General features: G+C 42.3%; 1 protein-coding gene across 1 annotated transcript in view; it reads left to right on the forward strand.

The window, feature by feature from the left end:
• FBXO11 (F-box protein 11) overlaps positions 1 to 25,964 on the forward strand; it is an 84,244-nt gene that overhangs the window by 28,420 nt on the left and 29,860 nt on the right. The window contains exons 6-10 of the mRNA XM_015427681.1: positions 50 to 182; positions 7,064 to 7,170; positions 7,271 to 7,382; positions 17,182 to 17,288; positions 17,380 to 17,517. Coding sequence (XP_015283167.1) covers positions 50 to 182; positions 7,064 to 7,170; positions 7,271 to 7,382; positions 17,182 to 17,288; positions 17,380 to 17,517 — 597 coding nt within the window. The remainder of the gene's footprint in view (positions 1 to 49; positions 183 to 7,063; positions 7,171 to 7,270; positions 7,383 to 17,181; positions 17,289 to 17,379; positions 17,518 to 25,964) is intronic.

Here is a 25,964-nt window from a genome sequence, read left to right on the forward strand (position 1 = left end):
CTTTACCCATGACTATTTATCTTTAAATTCTTCTTTGTTTTTCTCTTAGTATTATGACACCATTGAAGATGCTTTAGGTGGGGTTCAAGAAGCTCACTTTGATGGACTTATCTTTGTTCATTCTGGCATATACACTGATGAATGGATTTACATTGAATCTCCAATAACCATGATTGGTGCAGGTATTTAATTTTTCAAGGCATTGTCTCAGTAACTTAATTGTCTTGTCTAATTTCTGTTTAACTAAATTAGCTGTTTAATGTCTGTTTTAAAACAAATCAGAAAGGAGGCATAACACCTGCCATCTGGCTTTATTGTACAAGCTCCCACAAAATATTCATTGAAAGATTTTTATGAAACTTAAACGTATAGAATAGTATCTTCAGAGTCACTCTCCTGTGTACGTGTCAGGATCTGTGTTAGAATTTTAATGCTTTTATTTAAAAGTACTACTTAGGTACAGAAAATGTTATGGGTTAGTTCTGCATTTCTCCAGCAGATCAGGTATAGGTATGCATCCTTTTGCTAGAAAAAAGGCAGTAGTTTAGAATGAAGCAGTTTCCATGCCTGATAACCACCTCATCTAAGATACTACTGGTTTGTGATTAACTGTCCCTCTCTTTATATCTAGGTGTGTGTGTTAAACATTCTGAAATGTCTCTGGTAGGCTACTTTTTAAAAATCCCAACTCTTATACTGGATACCTGCTCACAGCTTGAAGGCTGCGGTTGACTTGTTTTTGTTCTGCCAAGGTCACCAAGTACATAACATGTGCCTGAACATGAAGAATTGTAGGATGCAGCTAATGCATTTGTTCTTCCATAATGGTGTTTAGTCTATAGCTGGCATGTAACTAAAAGGTGTAGGAAGGTCTTATAGATTACCAAAGTTACTAGAATGAAAATGTTACTTCTGTTAAAATTATGTGCCAACATTGTACATATTACCTGCAGGTCAAGTGGTCCATACATTCACACCTTAGAGTCAAGTGAGCTAAGATTTCTCTTCCTGAGTCTGGAGCTTGAAGATGAAGTTCAAGGGTGAGGTAGGGTAGGGTGGCAGACTTCATTTGTCAGTCTTATTTTAATTGCCAGCATCATGCGTTAAAGCACTGTTTTCTTTAAGAGAAATGGTATTTAATTAGTGTAGCATAGTTTTTCTGTTTTTGCCCATTAATTAGGCTATTTTTGAGTGCTAGGCTTGTTTTATTTTGGTGAATTCAAAAGTCTTCCTTGGAAGTGGCCTCTCTCTATCTTCAGTTTATAGGATGAGATAACACTGGAGAACCAATGTAGTTACTCTGGCTGAATGGAAAGAACCAGGTTCAAATCCATTCTCAGTGGGTAGCCTTGGACTAGTCTCTCTGACTTAGTTTAACTGAATCTTGAACCCTGTGAGAAAAGGTGGGATAGAAATGTGTTCTTTTTATGTTTCATTGATGTCATTTCCTCTGTCAAAATTCTTCAGCATTATATTTATAGCTGTTTTAGTTTCAAGGCCTTTAATGTTGTTGACTTAGGCTTGTTCCAGGGCCACTGTGTTTCCTTGAGTTCCAACATTTCGATTCATTGAGGTTTTATTTGCAACTTTATTTGCCCCCCATCACACACTGTAATTCTTGCCATGTTTTTTATTTTGATATGGTTCCTCTGCCCCTCAAAACACATTAGTGATTCTTGATGCTACTTTCCTCCTTAGTATCTCCATCCTTAACTGGAAGATGTTATCCCAAAGAGCTTACCCAAAAGTGCAGTTTTTTTGGTTACATGTTCTGCAGTGGGAGCAGTTCAAGTTACATGATGGACTTAAGCTATACAGGCCCCGGGAACACGGGCCGGATATCGCGCATGGGGGTGGTGGCTAATTGCCCCTGCGCAGTTTGATCCGCGATTACATGATCAGATGCGCCGGTGGCACAGCACAGGTCCTTCCCTCAGCGCCAGCGGGTAAACGAGGGACCAGAGGGGAATGCCACACGCCAGCGCGATCACACCACGGGCATCTGGAGGCAGTCCGTGGCAAACGTTTACTAGTACCTTGGAGGTACTAGTTTTTAAATGCGCATTGTCGGCGGTAAGCCACAAGTGCGCTCCACTTCTCAGATGTTGGGGTGTGATCGTGCCTGGATAATCCGCCCACCTTCCGTGCCTCTCCTGCGGCAACTTTGCCATGTGACCGGGGCCATAGTGCTTTAACCACATCGTATTTAATGCAATTAGTTTTCAGGGGGTATGTCCCATGTGCCAACTGTAGTCATCAAGCTGCCACCTTCTGGCTGTTCCCCTACTTATGGTGGCTCACCTGTAATCTTCTAGAGCTCTGCCCTTTCCATCACAGCTCCCATTCTATGGAATGGGCTCCCTGAAGTGGCAAGGGAAGCCACCTCATAGAGATCTTGCAAGGAAGCTGCCAGGCTTATTTGCCAGGGATTTTGATTGATTGGGTATGGACAACAGGCTTCTTTTAGGGGGGATGGAAGGTATTTGAGGTTTTTATTTTATTTTGTTTTAATCACAGGCTTCTTTTAGGGGACTTGTAAGGCGGCATGAGCCACGAGGAAAGGCAGGTGCAAATCCTTTAATAAATAAATATGGCTAGACTTTGAACAAAGTTGAAAGCTGTAAATACTTGGAGGCAGTAATGATAATGCTCAGGTGCTGAATCCCATGGTCCTGATGGCACAGTTACACAAGATCTTAGTTGTTCTGCAGAGCCTGTAAAACTAGTCCTTAATTTGGTGTGTGGATCTGCATGTATTATTTTTTTCTTGTATCTTCGAGCAGATAGATCTTGAATTTCATGAATGAGGACCTTGCCCAATTGCTGTCATCCTCAAAGGCCCTTAAGTCTTACATTTGAATCACTGCATATAAGTAATAAATCCACTGAAGCTCCTGTGTAGGCAAGATGCTCTACTCCCCAGGATCAAGCAGGACTCACTTTCTCTTCAGTCATATTTTTATGGGGGATTTCTTTATACCTCCTCCTTCCCTAAACAGTTCAAGGGAGGGGAAAGCTGTTTGTGATGGTTTGATGTGCCTACAGAAATGCAGCAGTAGAGCCTTTATGCAGTGAACGAGTGGGTTGCAGTAAGCCATTCCTGTAGTTCTGTTAGACTCTCAAAGCTGCGAAATTGCTCTTCACTTTGGAAAGTTACCTACAGATGCATATGCCAGGGCTGATTTGGTTGGAAGAATGGCATTTTTAAAAAATGCTAAGGAGTAAGACTTCTAAAGGACCATGTCACCCATTGAGATAGGTCCAATCAAACCTTTGGCATTTTGCTACTGAATTCTTTAAGAATGCACTGGCTACGAAATATCTGCTACTACAAGTATTAGTCTGCTTGAAGTCCTCTTTCAAGTGAAAGAAACAGTTCAGTAGTGTGAATTTCCTAAACAGAACTGTAGTGGACATTATAGTTCTCTTCATTTTTGAATGTATCCATTTGCTGTGTATCAACAGGTGAGCAACTTTTTGTTCTTCAAAAACATGCTTCTCCTTTTCCAGAAGTTTCCCCTTTTTTATTTGTTCTGCAGTAGTGGTTTTTGAAATCTTTCTGTGGTGCATTTGTGAGTATGTATTGGCACTTAAAAAGGTATATTAGTTCCTTCTTTCATCCAGCCAATAGCTGGAATAATACTCATTTAATTATTTAGAAATGACTTGGTGAAGCTCTAGTAATCTTATCTGTCTGTCTCTGTTGCCTGATAGATCAAGATGGGTAGCCTGTAGCAGCAGAAAAGAGTAAGGGTCCAGTAGCACCTTAAAGACTAACAAAATTTGTGGTAGGGTATGAGTTTTCGTGAGTCATTGCTCACTTCTGTTGTCTGGTAAAACTGCACATTTGTGTGGAGTCTTTTTTAAATCTTTAGATGCTGCTGTCTGAATTAGTATTGGGAAAACTTACTAGCACTTTCATGTTGGTTACCCTATAACTTAAGGGAATAAAGTGGACTGTTTCTTTTTTACGTAAGATCTTTCCTTTGGAAAATGGGATGCATGTATGCTACAAATATTCCTACAAAAGTGTAGCAGTACAGCCAGTAAATAAGTGGTTTGCTGTACCTGGCTATACTATCTTGTAATGTATTTCCTTTAAGGTTATTTTAGCTTAATTGCTGGGAAATTCACATTTGAATGTTTCTGTTTAATAGCAAATGTCTGAAGCGCTCTTCTATATTCTTTATCCAAAGTTGTTTGGCTATGGCAAAGTCTGCATTTACCTTTTCAAGCAGATCTGATCCTGTACTGCATGCAACTTTCTCAGATCAAACTGCGTTGTATTTTTTTCAAGAACAGGGCGTATGCCATGAGGGCTTCTGCTTGGAGTTAGAACTGAGGCTGAACCATAAGCCTCCTATCACTCTGCATGGACTTGAAACTTTTCTTTGCAGTCCTTCCCTGCAGTGTAGCTTGGGAATCAGGAGGGTAGTGAAGTTTATCCATGTTCTTATGGAAGTTGCAGTGGTTTCAAGATTCCTTTTTTCTAATTTTTTTATATCCCTGTTTCGTTCTCAATAAGTCATGAGGGGGAATAGTTCTTGTTTATTTCATGCTGTTAGACCTCAGGTGAAGTGCTTTGGGTCCTGAATATTAAAAAAAACTGTAGACAAATTGCAATGAGCTCTGAGGAAGAGGGCAACATGGGTGGTCTGGAAAAAATGTTGTGAGGAAAGGTTGAGGGAACTTGGTAAGTTGGAGAAGAGAAGACTCAGGGAAGACATTAGCACTGCTGTTACTGAGGACAAGACTAGATCTAATGGGGTTAAGTTATAATAGGTTAAATTTCTGTTGAACTTTAGGAGAAACTTCCCAAGGGTGAGAGCAGTAGTGGGGTCTCCCTCTGTGGAGGTGTGAAGGTTGCATAACCATCTGTCAGAGATGTGATAGCTTTGGATATCCTGCACTGAGTTGTGGGGTTGGACGTAATGGCCTAGAATTTTCCTTCCAGCTTCATGTTTCTAAAAATCAGTTTGTTTATTTAAATAATTTACTCTGCAGTGGAATCATAGCAATGTTTGCCCCATAGGCAGCAGTGTTTTCTGTGTCGAACATGTCATAAAATAGACCCACACATACCAAGGAGCTTGTGAGTATCTGTCATGAAAAATAAAAGCTTGAGTTCTGGCTGATGGTAGTGTGTATCTGATGTTCTATGGTTATGACATTTATAAATATTGAAAGTATTGTATAGTTACTGCTGTTGTTGGTGAGCCACCTCTGGAATTCATGAATTGAGAGCATGTAATAGAAATATTTTATTTACTTCTTACATAGACAAGAAAAATGGGCAATGGTTTTAAAAGCAAACCCATGTATGACTTTAGTGGCAGACCTGTGTCTTTTCCTTCTTGGAAACTCTGTAGAACTAAATCATCGTGTAAATGAAAAGTTCTAACTTGGAGGTTGTTGCAAGTAATGAATAATCTGTTTCCCAACAATTTATTCCCTTTCAGAAGTGGGGAATGGAAAATGGGCTCTTAATGATGAAGTATATTCACCTGTGTTGGTGTGCTTTCTTGACATTTTGCTCAGCACTGTTCCTTAGTTTCGATTTAAGGAATTAAGAGTGCTAAAGCATAACAGTTTTGCTTATGGATTCAGGTGGGTAGCTGTGTTGGTCTGAAGCAGCAGAACGAAGTTTGAATCCAGTGGCACTTTAAGACCAACTAAGTTTTATTCAAGATATAACCATTCGTGTGCAAGCACGCTTCTTCAGTGTGCTTGCACATGAAAGCTTATACTTTAAATATACTTTTGCTTATGGATACAGTTTTTAGAGGAGACGTTTCCATTAAAGTTGCTTCTGAATCTGCATACAATAAATTTTACTTAACCTGGCCTGTTGGCTCTTTCTACTCCTCTTCATTCTATGATAGGTTTACCACTTGCTTTACCTAGCTTAGAAATGCACATTGAGATCAAAAGAATATTGTTTGGTGTGACTTTGTTTTGTGGGTTTGTGCTCCCCCTGCTGCTTTCTCAGGAATAGCATAGAGGGTCAGTGTTCAGTCAAAAATGTATCCTACTATTTAGATTGAATTTTCCCCCTGCAGCTGATTTGAATATTAGTAACCATTAAATAGCATCTTGTTTTGAATAATTTCTTCAGTAACTGTAGATTTTAAGATGTTTATATTTCCAAAGATACTTATAGTCAAAAAGATTACTCACACTATACTAGAGAATTACCTCTTCCTCCTGGCAAGCTGCAAAATGGCCCATTACAGGGGCTGAATGGAGATAGTCTGTTGTTTCATATCTATAGTATTTTATATCTGTAGTCCAGATTCTCAAGTGATACTTCATTATCTATATTATTTAGTATTTGCTTTAACAATGAAAGAATATTTCCTGTTACTAAAAAGGGGGAGTTCAAACCTGGGAACTTGGAACATGGATTTGGAATAAACTTAGCTTGTCCATCTGTTAATATTGTTATCCTCTGGCTTCTTATTATTGAATGAAGTGACAACATTTCAAAGATCAAATGGCTTTACTGTGCTTGAGTTGTCCCTTTGGGGTACCAAGGAGTATAAAGCTTATTGTTAAACAACCTGATAGTAGGTTCTTGATTTTTTTTTTTTAAAGGAGCTAGGATTGTTTGTATTTTATTCTCTGCTGCATCATCTGAGCAAACCCTTCTGAAGGTGTCTCCCTACAGATGGGTAAGAGATGTAGTTGCACATATACATGCATTCTCTGATGTGGCCCTCCACCTTGTGGAATGGCTTGCCTGAGTAGTTCAGGAAGCCCCCCACATTTCTTTAATTCTGCAAAATACATAGAACAGAATTGTTCAGGAGGGCATTTTTATAAAGGAGACAGGACTATAGTTTATGCCATTATATATAGAATGTATTATCCTGCTCTTACTACATTGATTTCAACTCCTATAATACCATTTTTGTATTGTTTGACAGCTGTCTAATCATGTCTAATACATGTTGCATCATGTCTATATATTGTAATGCTAGTCCTTTTGCAATGAATAGGTGGACTATAAATAAAGTAAATAAGTAATAAATGATTATCTTTTAAAATTATGTTTTGTTCACAGCTCCTGGAAAAGTAGCAGATAAAGTCGTTATAGAAAACACAAGAGATTCAACCTTTGTCTTTATGGAAGGGTCTGAGGATGCATATGTTGGCTATATGACAATCAGGGTAAGGACTGTGAGGGCAAGCATTTAGTAATTTCAACATAAACTGAAAGAAATCAGGGCTTGTGAAAAAAAAGGTTGATATTGCTTTTTTTCCCCCCCAGTTTAACCCTGATGACAAATCTGCACAGCATCACAATGCCCACCATTGCTTAGAGATTACAGTCAACTGCAGCCCAATAATAGACCATTGTATTATTCGAAGTACTTGTACAGGTTAGTAAATTCTGTTAAAGCTATCATAAGGTAGTCCACTGCAATATTATTCTGAGATGCACAAAGCTCAGCTTCTTAAAATGTGTTCTGTTATAGAAAGTCGTGAGTTTCAAATGTTTGTTAAGTGGTATCACAGTGATACTCAGCATCAAAAAAACTAAGATCATGGCATCTGGCCCCATCACTCCTTGGCAAATAGAAGGGGAAGTCATGAAAACAGTGACAGAATTCACGTTCCTGGGATCCAAGATCACTGCAGACGGTGACTGCAGCCATGAAATTAAAAGACGCTGCTTCTTGGGAGGAAAGCTATGGCAAACCTAGACAGCATAATAAAAAGTAGAGACATTACACTGTCAACAAAAGCCCACATAATCAAAGCAGTGGTATTCCCAGTAGTAATGTATGGCTGTAAGAGTTGGACCATAAGGAAGGTCAAGTGCCGAAGAATAGATGCTTTTGAATTATAGTGCTGGAGGAGACTCTTGAGAGGCCCTTGGACTGCAAGGAGATCAAATTAGTCAATCCTAAAGGAAATCAAACCTGATTGTTCCCTGTAAGGACAGATACTGAAGCTGAAGCTCAAATACTTTGGCCACCAAACGAGAAGGGAGCACTTACTGGAGAAGACTCTGATGCTGGGAATGGTTGACAGTAACAGAAAAGAGAACGAAAAAAGATGAGATGGTTAGACAGTGTTACTGATGCAATGAACATGAAATTGAGCAAACTCCATAGGACAGTGGAAGACAGGAGGGCCTGGCGTGATGTGGTCCATGGGGTCACAAAGAATTGGACTCGACTGTGTGACAACAACAACTGTGTGACAACAACAACAACAAAATCACAGTGATAAAAACTGAATTCTTTATAAACATGAAAATGCCAGCTAATGAAAATATTTTGGTTGTTCAAATTGTACCTGATGCCACCAGCTTTTTGGTCATTCCTGATTAAATTAAAGCCAGATGCTTATTGTTGTAGACTGCCCTGTGTCTATTTGCTATGCAGTTTTACCTTCACTTGCCTCTGTTTATCATCTTGGTACCTGTTCAGTCCCACATGGCTCCTGCGCATAGACAGGCTTGCCATGAAGAGGATTTTTTGAAGGTCAAAATACCTAGAGGTGCTCTGTCCCCTTCCCCCACACTGTTTCCCACCTTTTTCACTGTGATATAGAGGGGGTGGAGTGCCCTCCCCTCAGGTCTTTGTTGCTGCTGAGAGAGGTTCGTTTACAGAAGCTCTGTTTCTTCCTCAGCAGTGATTACTCCCGGTGAATCTAACTAATGAGCCTGTAGGTTACAAAGTAGCACCAAAAATGCTTTTTAAGAAATGCAGGTCTTGTGGATCAAAAACTTCCCACTCATATGGCCATGAGCAGTGCCTCTTATGCCTTGGTGAAGAGTACAACATATGCTGCTCCATTTGCCACCGATTCACCCCAAAGGCAAGGCATGACAGAGCTTCCTGCCTAAAAGTGGCACGTTGGGAAAAAGCTGTTTCTGGTTCTGCTTGAGGAAAAAAACAAGCAGTTCACTGCCTTCTGCTTCCAAGCATCTTCACTTCCAAGACCGAAACTGGCCTCTGTGAACCCAACCAAAACTACAGGGAAGGCTACAGGCACGATCGCTGTGTCCCCAGAGCACAGCTCCTTAGAACCACCATTAATGAAGGCTTGGCACAAGCACAAACCCTTGGAGAAGTCTCCCAAGTCAAAGTCATTGTCCACCCCCTCCCACCTTCATCATAAGGAACCTGTCCTTCATAAAACATCCTAGGAACTGATCAAATGATCAGTATCAGTTCCCAGAACACCTTCCCTTGCCCACTGCTCTCTTGTCATTACTTCTCAGAAGAAGTTATTCAGGACTTGGAGCTTTCTATCCTATGTTGCCAGCCCCCCCTCATCTCACCATTTGGATCCACTTCCCCAGTTCATTCCAACAGATTTGTATTTGATTTCATCCCAGTTGCTGTTCAAAGACATCCAGTGTGACTATTATGACTAAGGCTGGGACCCATGCATTCCTTTTGGTTCTAACCAAGTGGAAGCAGACCCCTACCGTACAGATTACCAGGGTCTCCCACAAGATCCCAGGAAGAGACCATACACTAGGAGACTTGGATTGTGATTACGACCTTCCTGTTTATGAAGACGGAGAGCTGGATTACACTCCCGAAACCCCCTCCCCAGAGTGCCAGAATTGTCCATGTACTTCCCCAGCAAAGACCTTCTCATGTACAATGAACAACTCATTTGAACGGTGTTCCAGATTGCAGTGCTCTCTGGGGAACATTCAAGGTAAGGCGGTCCCCCAGGTAGGCAGGCCCCTTACCATGTGCCCCTCCAAGGGCAATGGATCCAGTCTTTAGACTAATGCACCCTGAAAATATGGGTCAAGTCACATTACCAGTTATGGAAGATCTACTTGAAGTCACTACTGGCCCTTGGCTCCATCTGGCATTGGTGTTGCCTGCCTTCTGCTAGGTGTATTGAAATCAGCACAAAACCAAGGATGCCCTTTCCTCTTCCACCTTATGGCTAGCTCGCTGGTTATAGATTATACCCAAGGTAAAAACCAGGGCACCCAATTGAAGGCCAAAAACTAGATGGATAGATGGAATACGCAGAAGAATCTATGCTTCCTCTGCCCGTGGCTTCAAAATTGCCAGTTACCAATGTATCTGAGCCTGCTATCAACTCTTCCTTTGGGATAGTGTTGCACCCTGCCTGAGGACAAATGCAAGCTGACAAAACTGTTAGCCCTAGAAGCATCAAAGCTGGCTAGACATCAGATTTCTGCAACCAAGCACTCAGTGGACTGCTCAGCCCACAGCCTAGCCATGGCTATAGCATTGCCATTCCTGGCTCAGGTCCATGGTGCTTCCACAAGAAACCCACAACAGAATCAAGGACCCACCCTTTGAAGGTACAGACTTATTCAGCATCAGTACTGATGAGATACTTAACAAGATGTGGAAAGACAAACTTGCGGCTAAGACACTGGGAGTGATTCTCTGTACTCAGTCTACTCCAAAACCTAGGCCTTTCTTTGGACCATTCTACTCTGCATCCAGAGGAAGAAGTCAGGTAATGTTCTCACCCTTCGCATTCAAACAGGCATACTTAGATGCCTGTCCAGCAGGGAAGATTCCCTACTACGAGGTGCAAAGCCAGGTCTCAGTTACACAGACTCTAACCTGCGAAACAGGGTTTTTGACTGTTACAGCCCACACCTGGTGTATCTACCTACAGAGAAACTGACTCCTCATCAACTCACCTGGCAGGAAAGGGAGCCAGTGTGATGTAGTGGTTAAGAGCGACTGACTCTAAACTGGAGAACCAGGTTCAATTCTGCCTTCTTCCACTTGAAGCCAAGGGGGTGACCTTGGGTTAGTCACAGTTCTTCCAACCCCCCAAAATAAGCCTAGCTTGCTGCATACTGCTAAAAAAAGTGCTAGAGCTTCAGGGTGCCAGACAATCCTAGGATCTCCTGGCTATACCACACAGAGTGCCATATGATACGATGGAGGCAGGCAAATGTCATCTTTAAGGGGGAAAAGGAGGATCTGGGTAACTACCAATCTGTCAGCTTGACATCTATACCTGGAAAAGTTCTAGAACATATCATCAAAAAGTCAGTCCTTGAGCATTTAGAAAGGATGGCTGTGATTATTAAGAGCCAGCATGGGTTTCTCAAGAATAAGTTATGTCAGACTATGATAACCATCTTCTCAACTAGCTTGGAGAAACGACGACTGAGGGGTGACATGATTGAGGTTTATAAGATTATGCATGGGAAAGAGCAATTAGAGAAAGAGGTACTTTTCTCCCTTTCTCACAATACAAGAACCCGTGGGCACTCCATGAAATTGCTGAGCGGTCGGGTTAGAACGGATAAAAGGAAGTACTTCTTCACCCAAAGAGTGATTAACACTTGGAATTCACTGCCACAGGAAGTGGTGGCGGCTACAAGCATGGACGGCTTCAAAAGGGAATTAGATAAGCATATGGAGCAGAGGTCCATCAGTGGCTATTAGCCACAAGGTATAGATAGGGACTCTGGGGCAAGTGATGCTCTGTCATCTTGGTGCTTGGGGGGGGGTCAACAGTGGGAGGGCTTCTAATGTCCTGGCCCCACTGGTGGACCTCCTGATGGCACTGGTATTTCTGGCCACTGTGGGATACAGAGTGTTGGACTGGATGGGCCTTTGGCCTGATCCAACATTGGCATCTCTTATGTTCTTATGTTCTTATCTTTTCTTTTTTAAAGAAAGTTACTACCTTGCTGGATCAGGGGAATGCTGTAAACATAGTTTATCTTGATTTCAGTGAGGCTTTTGATAAGGTTTCACACAGTATTCTTGTTGACAAGTTGGTAAAATGTGGTTTGGATACTATGACTGTTAGGTGGATCTGTAACTGCTTGACATATTGCACCCAAAGAGTGCTTGTTAATGGGTCCTCATCCTCTTGGAGAGGAGTAACAAGTGGAGTGCAATATGTGACCTGTTTTGTTTAACACCTTTATACATGATTTGGATGAAAGAATACAGGCAATGCAAATTAAATTTGCAGATGATACTAAATTGGGAGGGGTAGCAAATACAGTAGAGGACAGAGTCAGGATACAAGATGATCTTGACAGGCTGAAAAACTGGGCTAAAACAAATAAAATGAATTTCAGCAGGGATAAACGTAAAGTTCTGCATATAGTAGGAAAAATCAGATGCATAATTATAGGTTGGGGGAGAGTTGTCTTGGTAGTAGTATGTGTGAAAAGGATCTAGGGGTCTTTGTAGACCATACACTGAATGTGAGTCAGCAGCATGATGCAGTAGCTAAAAAGGCGAATGCAATTTTGGGCTGTATCAACAGAAGTATAGTGTCCAAATCACGCAAAGTGATGGTATCACTTTCCTCTGGTTAGACCTCACCTTAAGTATTGTGTTCAGTTTTGGGCACCACAATTTAAGAAGGATATAGACAAGCTGGAATATGTCCAAAGGAGAGCAACAAAGATGGTGAGGGGTCTGGAGACCATGTCCTGTGAGGAAAGATTGAAGGAGCTGGGTATGTTTAGCCTGGAGAGGAGATGACTGAGTGGTGATATGATAACCATCTTCTCAAGTACTTGAAGGCTGTCATATAGAGGATGGTACGGAATTGTTTTCTGTTGCCCCAGAAGGTTGGACCAGAACCAGTGAATTGAAATTAAATCAAAAGAGTTTTCGATCCCTTCCAACTCTATTATTCTATCATAATTTAATTCAACCTGACAGGACATTGCCCAAGACAAGTGGGTATTCAGTATCATGTCACTGGGGAATGCGATAGAATTCGACTCTCTTCCAACATGTGTGCCCCCCCCCCCAATTCCCCCTTTCCTGCCCTCTCCCTAATGGATTTATTCTCTCTCTTACCAGTTGATACACAATTGGTAATGATCACTTCTCTTGGTACCATAAATGTTCTTTGCTCCTGCATGTGTGCCCCCCCCCCCCAATCCCACCTTTCGTGCCCTCTCCAGAATGCCTCATGGAAGTCAACACCCTCCTCAACAAGAAAACAATAAAGGAAGTGTCTGCAAAATATTAGCATTCGGGGTTTTACTCCAGATACTTTCTGGTCAAGAAAAGGGTGTGTGTGAGAGCCATCCTGGACTGGAGAGGCCTAAACAAATTCTTGTCAACAAAATGTTAATCAGTTCCAAGTGTGCTTCCCCTGTTACACCAGGGCATATAGTTTGTAATACTTGGTTTACTAGATACATATCTCCGTGGCAAGATAAGGCCAGACCATCACAAGTACCTCCACTTTCAATGTGGCTCCTGCCACTTCCAATACACGGTCCTTTTGCTACAGCACCAAGGTGGTAGCGGTAGTAGTAGGATATCTAAGGAAATGGGGATTCAAGATGCACCCTTACTTAACTGTAGCTGATTCCAAGCCAAAACTCCTATCAGACCATCCTACCCGGCAGCTACTCCGAGCACGGCTCCTGAGAAAACACTTCCAATAGACTTATTTGCCAACAGTTAAAAGAAGAAGAGATTGGATTTATACCCCACACTTCACTTGGAGTCTCAGAGCGGTTTACAAAGTACTCTCCCTTCCCCTCCCCACAACAGTGAGGTCGGTGGGGCTGAGAGAGCTCTGACAGAAACTGCTCTTTCAAGAACAGCTCTGACAGAACTATGGCTTGCCCAAGGTCATCCAGCAGCTGCAAGTGGAGAAGTGGGGAATCAAACCCAGTTCTCCTAGATTAGAGTCCGTGCACTTAACCACCACACCAAACTGGCTCTCAAAAACAAGAAATACAGATCCTTCTGCTTCCTTGGTGCATGAGACCTATACTTGCTGGGAGATGCATTTTAAATCCAGTGGACAAGGGGCCTGTTATATACTTTCCCCTGTTGCCGCTGATTTCCAGAGTCCTCTACCAAATGAGATAGGAACACACATTTGCCATCCTGATAGCTCTCTTTTGGCTCAGATAATTGTGGTTCCCAGTGCTACTGGTTGTGTCCCACAGTAGCTACATCCCACTCCCACAGGAATAGAGGTTCTTTCTGTGGAGCTTGTTTCCACACCCAAACATTGGCAGCCTGCATTTAACAGCATAGCTCATTCAGTACCAACAGACAATTTCTGAACCTGTCAAAGAAGTTCTGCTTAATGCCAGAAAACCTCCTAACTGGCATTCCTGTTTGGCCAAATGGAAATGTTTCTGTACACGGGCCACAGAACAGCATTTAGATTCAGTCCACTGCCCAACAGAGAAGGTTTTTGAATCCCTCATATACCTACTCAGAGGAGGCTGTTCATCTACCTCCATTCGAATCCATCTAGCTGCTATAGCGTGTTTTGATGTTCAATTTCATGGGAAGTCCCTATTCTCTCAAAGGGAATCCAGATTTTTCCTTGAGGGGCTATGGAATCCCCCCCCCCCCGTTCAGCCTCTGATTCCTCAGTGGAGCCTCTCACTCATGCTCTCACAACTTATGGGTAAGCCTTTCAAACAAATGGCCAGTTGCCACATTCCTTTGGTCACTGTGAAAACCTTTTTTTCTGGTTGAGGTAATGTCAGCCAAATGTGTCAGCAAACTACAGGTGTTGAGACATGACCCTCCCTTCCATCTTCTGCACTTCTTAACAGTTCCTGCCCAAGGTAACTTAGGTTCTGCGTGAACCAAGACATCACTTTTGGTTTGATTATACCCTCAATCACAAGATGAGAGAGAATGAACTCTCTATTCCTTAGACATTCAAAGGGCTGTCCTCTTCTACCTCGGTAGAACAAAATCCTTTTGAAAAGATGACAACTTATTCATCGTTTCAGTAGGCTCCAACTTGGGCAAAAAACTGTCAACCCAATCCATCTCTAGATGGATAGTCACGTTCATCAGACTGTTACAAACTAGTGAGTTGACTCTCTGCTGCAACTTCATGCCCATTCTACTCGGGCACAGTCTGCATCAGCTGCTTTTTGCCATGGTCTGTCTGTTGATTCCATCTGCAAGGCTGCAGTGTGGTGGTCCTCTTGCACTTTAGCAAGACACTACCTGATTGAGATGCAGCAGTGGGAAGAGCAGTCCTACAGTCTCTGTACAACTGAAAGCTCACACCCACCTTTCTAAGACTGGTAAATCAACTCGCTAATCTCCCATGTGGGACCGCACAGGTATCATGATGATGAAAACAAGGTTGCACTTACCTGTAACTGTTGTTCATCAAGTGGCCACCTGCGCTGTCACACAATCCTCCCTTCTGCCCTTCTTTGAGCACTTAACATAATCTGAAGACTTCCGGTCTATGGATTGGCGATGGCAGTCGCTCTCCCCAGAGCTTGGGGAGGCGATTAGCACACCATCGGCATGGAGGGGTGCCACCTCAAGTGGCACTCCCAAGGAGTCTTTGTGAAAGGCTCCAGGCCAGAGAGCTTTGAGGGTTAGCCTCTTCGACGGCTTGCTGCCAGAGAATTGAGGCTTCCCTCCGCTCTGAAGGTTCTACCGATGAGTGGCCTTAGGGCACAAGCTAACCCGAGCGGAACAAGCGGGGGAGACCGAGCGGAACAACGATTGATGTGAGCGAGGTCAGGAATGTGACCAACAATGAACGTGAGTTCTAAGTAAACGAACTTTGATAAACGGCACCCCCCTCCCCGTGGGAAAAGTGAAGTGCAAAGAGGGACACCTCTGAAGCACAAGGACAGATAAACACAGCGAAGGGGGAGTGGGAGGAAATAGACAGCGTGTGTATTTTGAAAGACTTACTTGAGTGCGAATAGCGAATTGACGAGTGCTTCGAGCCCGGGAGAAGCAGTTTGAAAGTGTAAACAAAGTTGAAAAATGGCGGCATCACGAGGAAAGTTTAAAGCGAAGTCTCAAAGTCCGAGGCTGGAAGAGGGAGCTGACGTCATGAAGCTGTTAGCAGATATGCTCAAGCCAGTGATGGATCAGCTCGATGGTATTAACCAGCAACTGACCTTGTTAAATCAAAACTTCACTTCACAACAGCGACAGCTGGCAGAAGCGGGGAAAAAAGTGGAGCTGGTGGCTGAGAAAGTTACAGAGATAGACACCTCAAGCAAGAAGATGAAGAAAAGAATGGGTGAAGTGGAAACAAAATAAAGTCTTCAAGAAAATCGTTTGTTGCAGCTGCAAATGGAAAAGGCTAATATGATTCTCAGGTTCCAGGGGGTTCCGGAGACAGAAAAAGAAGATTTGAAGAAGACTCTGGGTGAGATTATCGCTCCAGTGACAGGCCAGAAGAGAAAGAGCTACAAGGAGTTAATTACTTTTCTTCAAACAAATGGTATACAGTACAGGTGGGCGATTCCTGAAGGTGTCATCGTTAAAATCAACGATAGAAGGGAGAAGATAGACTCCATCTTCAAAGTCAAAGAATTCTTGAGACGTCAGCTGGGATTGGGGGAAGACTCTAAAGAGGAAGAAACTAAATCAAGTGACTCAGTTGCCTCGGGAATGGATGAGAACTCCGCTGCAGAAGCGGGTGCGGGAGCAATGAAAACTGTATATGATTTTAGAGACAGAAAGCCGAAGTAAGGGCAGAAGGACTCTAATAAATGGCCCTTTGAAACAAAGAAGATGCTCAGAAAGTTCTCTCATAATAACTAATTTACTAATACAGAACAATGTGGAAAACAAGAACTCTACAAGTATATTGTTTTACTAACTCTTTTAATACTAATATTAAGTTTAACATAAAGGGGGTCTCTCACTCTTGGGTTTTTAAGTTAGTGTGGGTATCTTTCCTTCATCCATAGTTGTAGTTCTCCTTCCTATATTTTTCTTTGTAGTTTGTAGTCATATTGAAAAAATAAAAATACCCCTCTGGGGGTTAAAAACAAAACAAAACATAATCTGAGAAACTTGCCTCACTCCAATGACGACAGAGAGGAATTGAGGGAAGGGCGTTCTTCCCCCTTTATATCATGTGGGAAACAGCATGGGGGAGGGGGATGGAGCACCTCTAGGCATTTTGAGCTTCAAAAAAATCCTTTCTGCAACAGGCTGTGTGTGTGCAGTACCCATGTGCAGCACAGATGACCACTCAAAGAACACTAGGTACAGGTAAGTGCAACCTGTTATTTTGTATATGGGAAACTGTAAATAATTGAAATAACCAATTGACAGCATAATCTGAAAGGCTCAGTCAAGGTATTTTCCAATAGCTGTCCTAGCAGGTTTAGTTGGTGGTATACGTTATATATGTCCTCTTGTAAAAGCGGATCTCCCCTAAGCTAAATCTTCATATCTGAATGTTTCCTTTCAGTTGGTTCTGCAGTCTGTGTTAGTGGCCAAGGTGCTTGTCCTACTATCAAGCATTGTAACATCAGTGATTGTGAAAATGTTGGACTCTACATCACAGATCATGCACAGGTAATGTTCTGTCTCATTTTTCTCCCACTTTTCTTCAAAAATAAAGTTTTTGGGCCCATTTTAAATCAACAATCTTTACTGATTTTTTTAGGGAATATATGAGGACAATGAGATCTCTAATAATGCATTAGCTGGGATTTGGGTTAAAAACCATGGAAACCCTATTATTAGACGGAATCACATTCATCATGGGCGTGACGTTGGTGTTTTTACATTTGACCATGGCATGGTAACGTATATTTTTCCTTTTGAGGAGAGATTACTATATAATGTATGTGTGTGTTGTGCATGCTTGTGGATAAAGTTTTGTGAATATTGGAGTTGCTAGTCTTTTCTCTGACTCCAAATATAACACTAGAGGTATCCAAGCCAGGGTTAGGAGATTGGGAACATAACAGTCAGCTCACATGCTGGCACCCATACAAATCCCCTTGCCCCCTCTGTTTAGCATTATGTTTGTACCACACTAACCGGTATTTGAGATGTTGGTTATAAGCTAGTTTCTCCAGACCTATTTGTGAATACAAGTTTTAGAGAAGTGTTCCCAAAGGGAGGGTACAGGCTACACTTCATCAGAAGCTCTCTTCCTCCTCTGCAGGCCACTAAAATTCTAGTTCCAATATTTTGACATCTTAAAAGATTTCAGCACTTATGTTCCTTTGTTTTAAGCTTATCTTTGCAACCTTAAATGCTAGAAACTTTGTCACTGAAGTCTGAATAAATTATCAGAGCTCTGGTTATTGATAGAAATTGATTGCTTATAAATTGATTTTTTAAATGGTGTTTAGATTTCTGGCTGAAACCAAAAGTATAAACTGCTTTACATTCCCAAGAAAACTGATTTCAAATATCAGAAGTGCTTTGGGTCAAAAATTGACATGGAGCTAGCTCTTATTTTCTGATAGCTATTGTTTTTTGCTTTGCGGCTTCTCTTTATGCATGATTCATATTCTTAAAAAGTATTTTGCAGAAACTAGTGCCAGAAATATTGTGCTTCAAGCCAAAAGACTCATTAGTTGTTACCTCGAAAGATGTAGTTGTGTACTAAGAAACAGTTGGAAATAACGTTTCACCCATCTAATTTATGTTGCTGTCACAGGAACATATAAGTTCCTGCAGGAACCAAACTAGGTCTGTAGAAGTCAAATTGGGGAATGCTGATGCTGTAAGATGAAAGGGAAAAATTACGTGGGGTTTTTTGTATTTTCTATATTTTAATGTTGCAGCTTATGCTGTGCACTGTATCTCAGGCTAGCCGAGGTTCATTGGATCTTGGAAGCTAAGCAGGATCAGCCCTGGTTAATGGGATGGGAGACCACCAAGGATCAGCCCTGGTTAATGGGATGGGAGACCGCCAAGGATCAGCCTTGGTTAATGGGATGGGAGACCAACAAAGAATTCCAGGGTGGTTATGCAGAAGCAGGCAATAGCAAACCACCTTGGAATATCTCTTGCCTTGAAAACTCTGTGGGGTCTCCATAAGTTAGCTGTGACTTGATGGCACTTTCCACCACCATATCTCATTGGAAACAACCACTGGTTATCACTGTAACTTCTTTTTACTGAAATAGTTTGCACATTTTCTTTTAACAGTTAACTCATTCCCTTAAATATTACAGAGGCAACAATTTTGCTTTATATTAAGCTGAAGGACATACAGTGGAGTGCAGACAGGGCAAACTTAGGATCATGTAAGATTAGTTTGCTTTTGATGTGAACTCTGAAGTTGTTCTTTCAAGTTATAACTAGATTTGGAGCTCTGTGCAGGATTTATATTGAATAATAATGCACAGTATCTTGCACAGTTGTCGTCATTGTAATAAGGTCAGCTTGAAAGGAGTTTCTTTTGTCCTTCAGTCTATGCATTTATATATGACCTGTTTAAAAAGTATTATCACCCTAGACTTCTCTGGACATAATTTGTTCCTAGGGATTTTCTACAGAATGCTTATTACATGCAAGATACTTGGTTTTTCAGCTAATTTTCTCATGTTGCTTCATGCCTCAACACTTGTAGAACCTTTTTAAAACAAAAAAACCCCCACCCTTTTTTCCAGGGTTTCAATTAACGATGATTGAGCAGTTAAAGTATGTTGCCCTGCTGACTCTGATATTTCAAGCACTGGATGGTGTTGCCAGGTGCCTGATATGAGCTGCTGTGCCTTTACAATTTTTTGTATCTATTGCACACCATGAAAGATGCAGAAACCATTCATTTACTAAGCTAATGCATCTGTAAAGCCTTTGGCAGTAGATAGCTCCTTCCTGCAGCATATTACTTCTGGCTTCTGAATGTTAATTTCTCTTCAGAAAAAGGCACCAGAGCATAAAATGCCATCTGAAGTCATGTTGAGACCTACCTTGTCAATATAAAATCCTTTGGGCCCAAATTGACAGCCCATTTGCTACATTAGCCTATTGGGCAAGGTAAAATCCTAATATAGGTGAAGAGCAGGGATCACAAATGCTTCTCTTCTGTTAAATACACTTGGATATATTTCCTAGAGATATGGGAATACACAAGAACATTACTTCATAAGTGCACCTCCAAATCCTGGGGCAAAGAGTATTTGGTCTGTGCTTGAATGGACACAGACCTGATCAGTACCTCAGGAAGGAATTTCTGGTAGCAAACACTGAAGGAGACATTACTTGAGTTTTAGCTTTTATCGAACATATAAAAATAACAGCAGGAAAACATAGGTAGATTGAAAGAGCAATGCAGAATACCAAGTTTGGGGAATTACTGAGCTACTAGTAATTAGATGGCATATAAAATCATATTAGAATATAGGGAATAAACAATAATGAGGAAATCTGATGACTTGTAGTGGGAGCCATCCCATTTAAGCAGTGATACTCAGTGGCTCAGGATCCATGTGTGGCTCTTTCACATGCCACCTGTGATTCTTCCAAACACTGTAGTGAAAATTCCCAGACTCTTTAGCCTTTCCTCATAGAAAAGGTGCTCAAACCCCTTAATCATCTTGATTGGTTTTTTCCAGAACTGCGCACAGTATTCCAAATGAGGCTGCACTAGAGATCTATACAGGGGCACTGCAATATTTGCAATTTTATCTTCAGTCCCTTCCCTAGTAATCCCCGGCATGTAGATTGCAAGCAGCAGCACAATGGGTTAACATTTTCATTAAGATACCCACTACAACCCCAAGATCTGTTTCTCCCTCTGTTTCAGCAAGTTCAGATCCTATTGGCATTTATTTTTTCAATATTTACTTTCTCAGTGAATTCCAAAAGACTGGTTGGGCAGGACTTCTCTTTGCAGAAGTCATTTTGATTTCTCTTCAGTGTTTGTGTGTGTATATATGTGTGTGTGTGTGCACACGCTTGTTTGTCTTGATGATGTTATCCGTTGGCTCCTCAGGTTCTCTCTTTGCCTATTAACTTATACTTTTTTGCCAGACCCTGCACTCCCCTCTGTTTACATCATTTGGGCAGATCTTCAACTTTTTAAAAGAAGCCTCCTTACTTTTTATAGCTTCCTTGACTTGTGTTGTTAACCACGTAGGCATTCTTTTAGACCTTACCTAAACTGGGGTGGGGGGGTGCATTGTATCTGGGCCTCAAGCAGTGCAGTTTTAGATAGCTTCCAAGTATCCTTGGAAGCTAGAGAGCCAGTGTGGTATAGTGGTTAAGAGTGGTGGACTCTAATCTGGAGAACTGGATTTGATTCCCCCACTCTTCCACATGAAGCCAGCTGGGTGACCTTGGGTCAGTCACAGTTCTCTCAGAGCTCCCTCAGCCCCACCTACCTCACAGGGTGTCTGTTGTGGGGAGAGGAAGGCATGGCAATTGTGAGCCGCTCTGAGACTCCTTCAAGTAGTAAAAAGCAGGGTATAAAAACCAACTCTTCTTCCTCTAGGGACCTGACTCCTTTGAGTTTCCCTATCAGCTTCCTGTAACAAGCCCCCTAATTTTTGTAAAGTTCCCTATTTTGATATCAAAGATGACTGTTTTGACCTGGGGGGGGGTAACTTTTCATTGGTCTTGAGCTGCACAGAGAAACGAGTCTTAAATACAAGAACTTGCTATATACTGAATAAGACCATTGGTCCATCACAGTCAGTATAGTCTACTCAGAGTGGCAGTGGATCTCCAGGGTCTCTGGCAAAGGTCTTTCACATCACCTATTACCTGGTCCTTTCAATCTGCAGATGCCAGGAATGTAAACTGGGGTCTTCTGCATACCAAGCAGATGCTCTGCCATTGAGCTGTGGCCCCTACCCAAGATCACTACCCTTCTGGTTTGCTTCATAAGCAAGTGTGCCATCATTTATGATGTCTAGGAACCTCATTTCAACAGCACGAGTCAAGTACACATTTGCCCACTCAATGTGAGGGTAGTTGAAGTAACCTAGTATTGCAACACTTTCTGCTGTAGTCACTTCCCTAATTTCCTTCTCCATCTTGAGATCAGTTCAAGGGTTTGATCAAGGGTGTGTGTGATAGTATACTCCCAGTTTTAAGTAACCTTTTAGGGCCTGCTATCATTATCCATAACCATTCTGTGGGGGAATTTATTCCCCTAATGTTTTTTAGCTTGTTGGCCTCTGTGGCCTCTGTGATATACAACAGAACATCTTCTCCAACATACTGCTCCCTATCCTGTCTATAGGATATATCTAGGGATAAGAGTCCCATTAATTTATTTTCCTCATTCCACCATGTTTCTGAAACACCCATTATATCTAAATTGTGATTTAGTATCAATCTGTCATGGGCTGGGCTTGGGCTAAGAGGCAGAAGTCAAGTCCGGTCCGGGGTCGTTGCCAGGAGAGTCAGAGTGAGAGCCAAATCATGAGTCCGAAGCAGGGGTCAGGAAGTCAGGAATCCTAGCCAGAGTGGGGGTCTGAGGACAGGAGCCGAAGGTGGATGCGAGGCACGCACGGAGGCGACTCGTTTCTTCCACAAGAGACCAATCCTGAGTGAGAGTTATATAGGCCAGGCTTCCTGTGGTGGTGCTCCTGCTAATACTCAGGACTCGGCGCTCACCTTCCCTGCCAGCGTGCATCTCAACGGTGGTGGCTAACTCTCTGCAGAGCCGCTCCCTTAGCTGAACCACCCATGGAGGTGAGTCAGGCGGGCTCCCCGATTTCACCTGTGCCTCCTTGGCCACTGCAGGACTAGGTGTGGGGTTTACAGGCTCAGGCGCTGGCAAGCTATCAACTTGTGAGGAGTCAGAGGGGCCAGCTTCTGGTTCTGGCAATGCTGGCGCCTCTGGCTGCGATGCCAGCTCGGGCGGGGACTCAGCGCCATCTCAGTCACTCATGACGCAGTCTCTCCACCTATTGGTTCAGAGGCTGTATAATCACAACTATAACATTTCTGTCTCCCAACAATCCTCGCCACCTGTATAAGAACATAAGCCCTGCCAGATGAGACCAGGGGTCCATCTAGCCCAGCATCCTTTCTCACACAGTGGCCAACCAGTTCTTGTAGCGGTCCTAACAACAGGGCATAGATGCTGAGGTCTCCTGCTGATGTTGCTTCCTGGCACTGGTATTCAGAGGTTTACTGCCTTTGAACGTGGTTATCTTCCATCGCCATGGCTAGTAGACACTGATGGACTTATTTTCCATGAATCTGTCTAATTCCCTTATAAAGCTGCCTGTGCCTGTGGCCATCACTACATCCTCTGGCAGTGAATTCTACGTTTTAATCATGTGTTGTGTAAAGAGATATTTCTTTTTGTTTGTCCTGAGTCTGCTGCCCATCAGCTTCATTGGATGTCCTCAGGTTCTAGTATTTTGAGAAAGGGAGAAAAAGTTCCCTTTGTCAGCTCTTTCCATCCTGTGTGTAATTTTATAAACCTATGCCATGTTCCCTCTTAGTCATTTCTTTTCTACACTGAAAAGCCCCAGACCACTGTGCACCACAACTGATGACTTCCCTCCAGTGCTATCCGTCATCCTATTTAAATGGCACACGATGCCCACAACCTTTGCACCAGACAGGCAAATCATCATGCAGTAAAAATGACCATCACAGGCCCCTGCTCTTTTTATGTTCCTAATGATCAAATCACCCACCTCCACTCCCAAAGGGGTCCTCAGTACAAGAGGATATCACTCCATCACCCAAAGAAGGAGTTCCAACTTAAGGGATCATACCCCTCCTCCTTAGCCTCATGTCCCTCCCACTTCAAGACCCTCAATCACTACAACAACAGAGAAGTTGTCAGCATAGGAGCGGCATGGTTCTAACAGGTTCCTGAAGGTCTCATCCATGTAACTCCCCCCCAAAATCTGTGCAGATTTCTGTAGGAAGAAGGATAATGTGTACTTTGCTGAAACTTGTATGCCCTCTGTCAAGGAGCTTTGACTTTGGGGTTTTTGAAGGTCTCATCCATGTAACTCCCCCCCCAAATCTGTGCAGATTTCTGTAGGAAGAACTTTGCTGAAACTTGTATGCCCTGTCAAGGAGCTTTGACTTTGGGGTTCTCTCCTGCTCCTTGTCAGCCTCCCTCACGGAACTCGCAATGTCTTCCCATTACAATTCCTTGGTTGCAAGCTCCCAGGAAACCTGTGTGTCTTCTTAGAGTTCAAACTCTTCATTTGGCAGGTAGCTTCCATTGTTGATGAGGCACATTAAGCTGCTCCAAGCTGCATTTTAAACTACATCTGTTTTTCTCTTTCTCTCCCATTCTAACTTGGTAACCTTTCCCCTATCCTTGGTCTCCCTTCAGCCCATTTCTCTTAAATGACTTATCACTAGGGGTGTGCATTTGGTATATACCAAGTTGAATAAATACATGAAAAATACCCTATCAGTATTTTGGGGGGTATTCATTTAGCCGAATACAGATCAGAGATCTGTATTTTGCTACTGAACTAGCCACACCTGAATGAAAGCCAATATTATACAGCTTTTATTGGCTTTTATTTGGGTGCGGCCAAATGCATTCAGTTCACTGGCTAAGTTGTGCCACCACCACAGCACGACTCAGTAAACCAACTGAATGAATTTAAAGTTTAAATAGGTTCAGTTTGCTTGCTGAGTCAGGCCACTACAGTGGCGCAACTCAGCAACTGAACTGAACCTGTTTAAAGTTTAAATGCTTTCAGTTCACTTGCCAAGTTGTGCCACCAATGGTCCTCACAGGGTATAATGGATCTGAATAAATTTGGGTTTCCCAAATATTTACCTGAATGCCAATACTGGTATTCAGGAATACCAATATTTTCCGGGGCTGATAGACTCGAATTGGTAAAAAAAAAACACTTTTTTTTTTTGCACACCCCTTCTTATCACCTGGGCTTTGTTCAGCTTTTGTTTTGTTGAAAATCTAGAATTTCCTGTTATCAGTGTTCCAGTCCATTGGCCTCTTAAAGGAAACAGGTGTGAGCTTCTGGCCTAACTTAGGGAACAAGGTATCAGAAATGTGTCCATGCTAGGATGCCACCTTTATACATTTTTATAACTGAGCTTTTACTACTGGTTGCACAATTGAGTGCACTCTTGAATCCTCTCTGTCATTGGCCCAAATTTCAGAATTATGTCTGTGGGAGAATTTAGGATGATCTGTGCTTGAAGAGGTAATGGAAACCTTGTTCTTATTGGGGGATAAGTTAGAATCCTGGTTCTGATTAGTGGATTTGAATTTTTCTTTGTGCAAGATGCTGGTAGAAGGAATATACTAGGTGATGTAATGGGAAGGGGAGATGGATCTGAGTAGGATGGCTGAATTACTTGAGTGGCAGGTCTGACTAATGCCTTGTAATGAAGATCAGGGGATAGTTTGGGCGATAATCTTGATCACATTTCCAGAGAGGTCTGCCTTGTAAGGCAGATTCCTGGATGGTCCTAGAAGATTGAATATTGTCCTTGATTGCTTATCATAGGCTGAATTTTGATGAGTCCTCAGAAGGCCACAGAATAGAGCCATTATTATAACCAGGCTACCATGGGAACCTGGCTGCTTCCTTATGCATTGACATTTTGAGGCATGTAGCCTGATACTAATTCCTCATATCAAACCTTGGCCCTCCTGCAGTCTCACACACCACAAAGCCTGAGAAGCAGGGTGGTGGTGTCTCATAACATGGCTCCTGCCCCTGGGGCCTTTTGTGGGGTAAGAGAGATCAGTCCAGCTGTTCACTGGTGCTGTTCTCAGCCTCTGAGGTAAAAGGAGTTGTGGTAGCTTTCTCAGCCCCACCTACCTCACAGGGTGTCTGCTGTGGGGAGGGGAAAGGAAAGGAGATTGTAAGCTGCTCTGAGACTCCTTCAGGTAGTGATGGGCGGGATATAAATCCAGTCTCTTCTCTCTTCTCTCTCTTCATCAGGGAAACAACAACTATATTTATTGTTAACTGGAAACCCCTTACAGATTTTTTGCATGAAACAGAAAAAAATGAAGTGATGGTTTATGGTTTTGAAGATTAAGAGGAGGAAAAATAGATAAAGGAGAGGGCTTTTAAGTAGCTATAGAGAGAGTGAATAGAGAAACTAAGTTGTATTGGTCCTAGATGAAAATCAAAATATACTCCTTTTTTAACCATCGTATTATGTCTTCTCTTAATTCCATTCTCTGTGATTCTTTCTTTTTTGCCTTTTTATGTATCTCATTTAAATTTTTAATAAAATTTATATATATAAAAAAATAGAAACAGCCTCTCTGTCAGGCCTTCCCTTCAGCCCCGCTGCTTCTGTGGAAAG

This window comes from Gekko japonicus, unplaced genomic scaffold, assembly GCF_001447785.1.
Source record: "Gekko japonicus isolate JY-2015 unplaced genomic scaffold, Gekko_japonicus_V1.1 scaffold174, whole genome shotgun sequence".
Lineage (NCBI taxonomy): Eukaryota > Metazoa > Chordata > Lepidosauria > Squamata > Gekkonidae > Gekko > Gekko japonicus.